Source organism: Merops nubicus, unplaced genomic scaffold, assembly GCF_000691845.1.
Source record: "Merops nubicus isolate BGI_N331 unplaced genomic scaffold, ASM69184v1 scaffold674, whole genome shotgun sequence".
NCBI classification, from domain to species: Eukaryota; Metazoa; Chordata; class Aves; order Coraciiformes; family Meropidae; genus Merops; species Merops nubicus.
In genome coordinates this window covers 1-2,997 of record NW_008604621.1, presented here as the reverse complement: position 1 = coordinate 2,997, position 2,997 = coordinate 1, and the positions used below count along the sequence as shown (strand labels likewise).

The 2,997-nt window shown below is 54.6% G+C and overlaps 1 protein-coding gene across 1 annotated transcript; it reads right to left on the bottom strand.

Moving 5' to 3' along the window:
• Window positions 1-561: 561 nt before the first annotated feature.
• LOC103771730 (elongation factor 2-like) lies at window positions 562-2,993 on the bottom strand (the record flags this gene model as incomplete). The annotated part of the gene is made up of 4 exons (XM_008939035.1): window positions 562-755; window positions 1,646-1,778; window positions 1,878-2,060; window positions 2,736-2,993. Coding segments are annotated over 4 exons (768 nt in total), but the record flags the coding sequence as incomplete, so codon positions are not given.
• Window positions 2,994-2,997: the final 4 nt, after the last annotated feature.

Genomic DNA, 2,997 nt, shown 5'->3' with positions numbered 1-2,997 from the left:
CACCCCTCAACGCCTATTCCTCCTCCCGGCCGGCAGGGGGCGCTGCCCTGGGATAGGCCTCAAATCATCAAACTCGTTCCATCAATTTTTTTTATTTTATTTCTCTTTTTAATTATTAATTCCAGTGGCACTAATACAGGCGGCGATGGGCACGAGTCACACTGCTGGGCGAGTTCCCCACCCCCTCACTTATTGTTTTATACTCGATTGATGCTTTTTTAAGGAGAAAGAAGAGCGCTCCCCCCCCTTTACCCCTTCCCCACAACGTTTCCATGTCAAATAAATACAGAATTGGGCAAACCTAGTGGAAATGTTTTAGTTACAATGGCAAAGATGAGTCATGTGCAACACAGAAACCTATAAGGCTTTTTTTTAAACTCATTTCTCCTCATTTTCAAGTCTCCAAACGGCTACGAAACCAATTAACGATGCAGAGATGGTGCTCACAGGGCCTGTCTACCCTTCAGCATGGGCTAATTAATTAATTGAGTTGGTTTTTTTTTTAATTTTATTTTTCATTTCACCCCCACACCCTTCCCCTTCAGAGTCCAACGGGTTGGATTAGAGTTTGTCCAGGAAGTTGTCGAGGGCAGGGATTCCTTCCTTGAGGCCTTTGCGCTTGCGGGTCTCGGCCACCACCTGGCAGGGGCGGCTGGCGCTGTCGAAGGGGTCCCCGGGCAGGATCTGCCAGTGGTCGAAGACACACTGGGGGAAAGCCTGGCCCCCCGTGTTGGACCTCAAATCTGCTGTGAAACCTGCGAGGAAGAGGAGAGGGTTGGAGGAGGAAGGGGAGCGAGCACCGTGTAGCATCATCCACAGGCCAGCTCGCCACCCAGAGTGGAGGAAGACAACACAGCAGCTAAAAAAGCCTGTGGAGATGTCAACCACAGGATCCAGAGATCTCACTGCAGGCTAAGGGTGTCTGCAAGATGGGGACAGTCCATCACCCCTTGTCCTGTCCCAACAAGCTGTGCTGGTGTTCAACTCAAAGAGGGAGATTTAACTAGAGAGCAGGAACATTTTTGACACTGAGGGTGGCAAGAACCTGGCTTATGCTGCCCAGAGAGGTGGTTGATGCCCCATCCCTGGAACCATTCCAGGTGAGGTTGGCCGGGGCTCTGAGCAACCTGCTCTAGTTGGTGATGTCCCTGCTCCCTGCAGGGGGATTGGACTAGATGACCCTGAAAGCTCCCTTCCAACCTGAACCCCTCTGTGATGTGAGTCTCTTTCCCCAAGGAGCAAGTGACAGGACAAGAGGAAACAGCCTCAAGTTGCCCCAGGGGAGGTTGAGGTTGGCCCTCAGGAACAATTTCTTTCCCACAAGGGATGTTCAGGTCTGTGCCAGGCTGCCCAGGGAAGTGGGGTCATGAAGGAAAATGTATTTCCCAAAAAGGGCTTGTCCAGGCCTGTCCAAGGAGTCCCCAACTCTGGAGGGGTTTCCAAGCCATGGAGATGTGGTGCTGAGGGACACGGGGCAGTGGGGACCTGGCAGTGCTGGGGGATGGTTGAGACTCAATCTGAAAGGTCTCTTCCAACCTGAACTAGCCTACAATCATGATTGAGATCTGGACACCAAGGATCTCCTCCCTGCCCAGGATTGGTCTCACTTTCCCAAGAGCTGCCTCAGCCCAGGCCCAGCACTCACCAAAGGACTCGTTGACAGGCAGGTAGGCCTTGACCACGAACATGGGGGTTCCAGCCACCTGGGTCTCCTCAAACACGTGGCCACGTTTCCTGTTCAGCACACCATAGATGCCACCCACCACCTGCACTGGGCACTGCAAGAGAGAGAGAGAGAGAAGAGGGGTCAGGACCTCAAACCATCCACCTCCATCTTCCTCACCCGGGATCATCTGGGCTGAGCAGAGGTTCCTCACCTGGATCTCCACCAGGTAGATGGGCTCCATGAGGCGGGGCTGGGCGGTGAGGACGCAGGCGTAGAGGCACCTCCTGGCCGTGGGGATGATCTGTCCCCCTCCACGGTGGATGGCGTCGGCGTGCAGGGTGACGTCGTGCACGTCGAAACGCACCGCCCGCATGTTCTCCTCACACAGGACCCCCTGTGGGGCAGAGGAGGGGTCAAACACGGCCCAGAGGTGGCAGATCCTCCCCCACCAGAAGGCTCTGGTCCCACAGTGGAAGCAGGTCCCAGAGCAGGGAGGACAGAAGCCTGCCCGCCACACCAAGGAGGCACTTGGTGAGACATTGTCCTGGCCTATGACCCAAGAACCAGCTGCTCCTGCCTCCAAGCCACCATGGTGGCTCCTCTGGGAAGGCTTCAGATCCTGCAGCCATTCACACCAATACCCTCAAAGCAACATCTCCAGAATTCACACCAGCAGAAGTGCTGACACACATTTATGGTGTTACAACCCAAGTGTTTGGCCAGAACAGTAGTTTTTCTTATTACTGAGACAAAATGCAAGCTGCTGGCGTGGTGGTACCATCACCTTCTGACTGAAAGGAACTTTAAACAAGCAAACAGGAAAATAATTGCTCTCCTGTTGCTGTTCCCTGGTCTGTCAACTCATTTTAGAGCCAACTCCTGACTGGCTGTCAAAAAAATTAATAAAGGGGTAGATCCTCACCAAAGCTTCTCCAAGCACCTTCATTTTATATGGATGCTTCTCAACCCACAACCACATCACACTGGGACAGCTCCTCCACGGTGTCTTTGGAAAGACACACGAGGGGCGACAGCCCCAGGGCAATCCCAGCCTGGCCACTGCCCTCACCTCCTTCGTTGCCCACTGGAAGCCAGCCACCACGCTGTCCTTGATCTCGTTGAGGTACTGCACCCCCTTGGTGATGTCGGTGAGGATGTTGGGGCCGGTGCCGTCGGGACCAAAGCACCAGATCTTCCTGGCTTCGGTGACGTCCCACTCGTACTTCTCGGCCAGGTACCGAGCTCGCTGCTTCAGCTCCTGGCGGGCAGAGACCTCGCCCTTGTCGATGTCCTCGGCCAAGCCGTCAGGGAAGGGCCTGGCCTTCATGTAG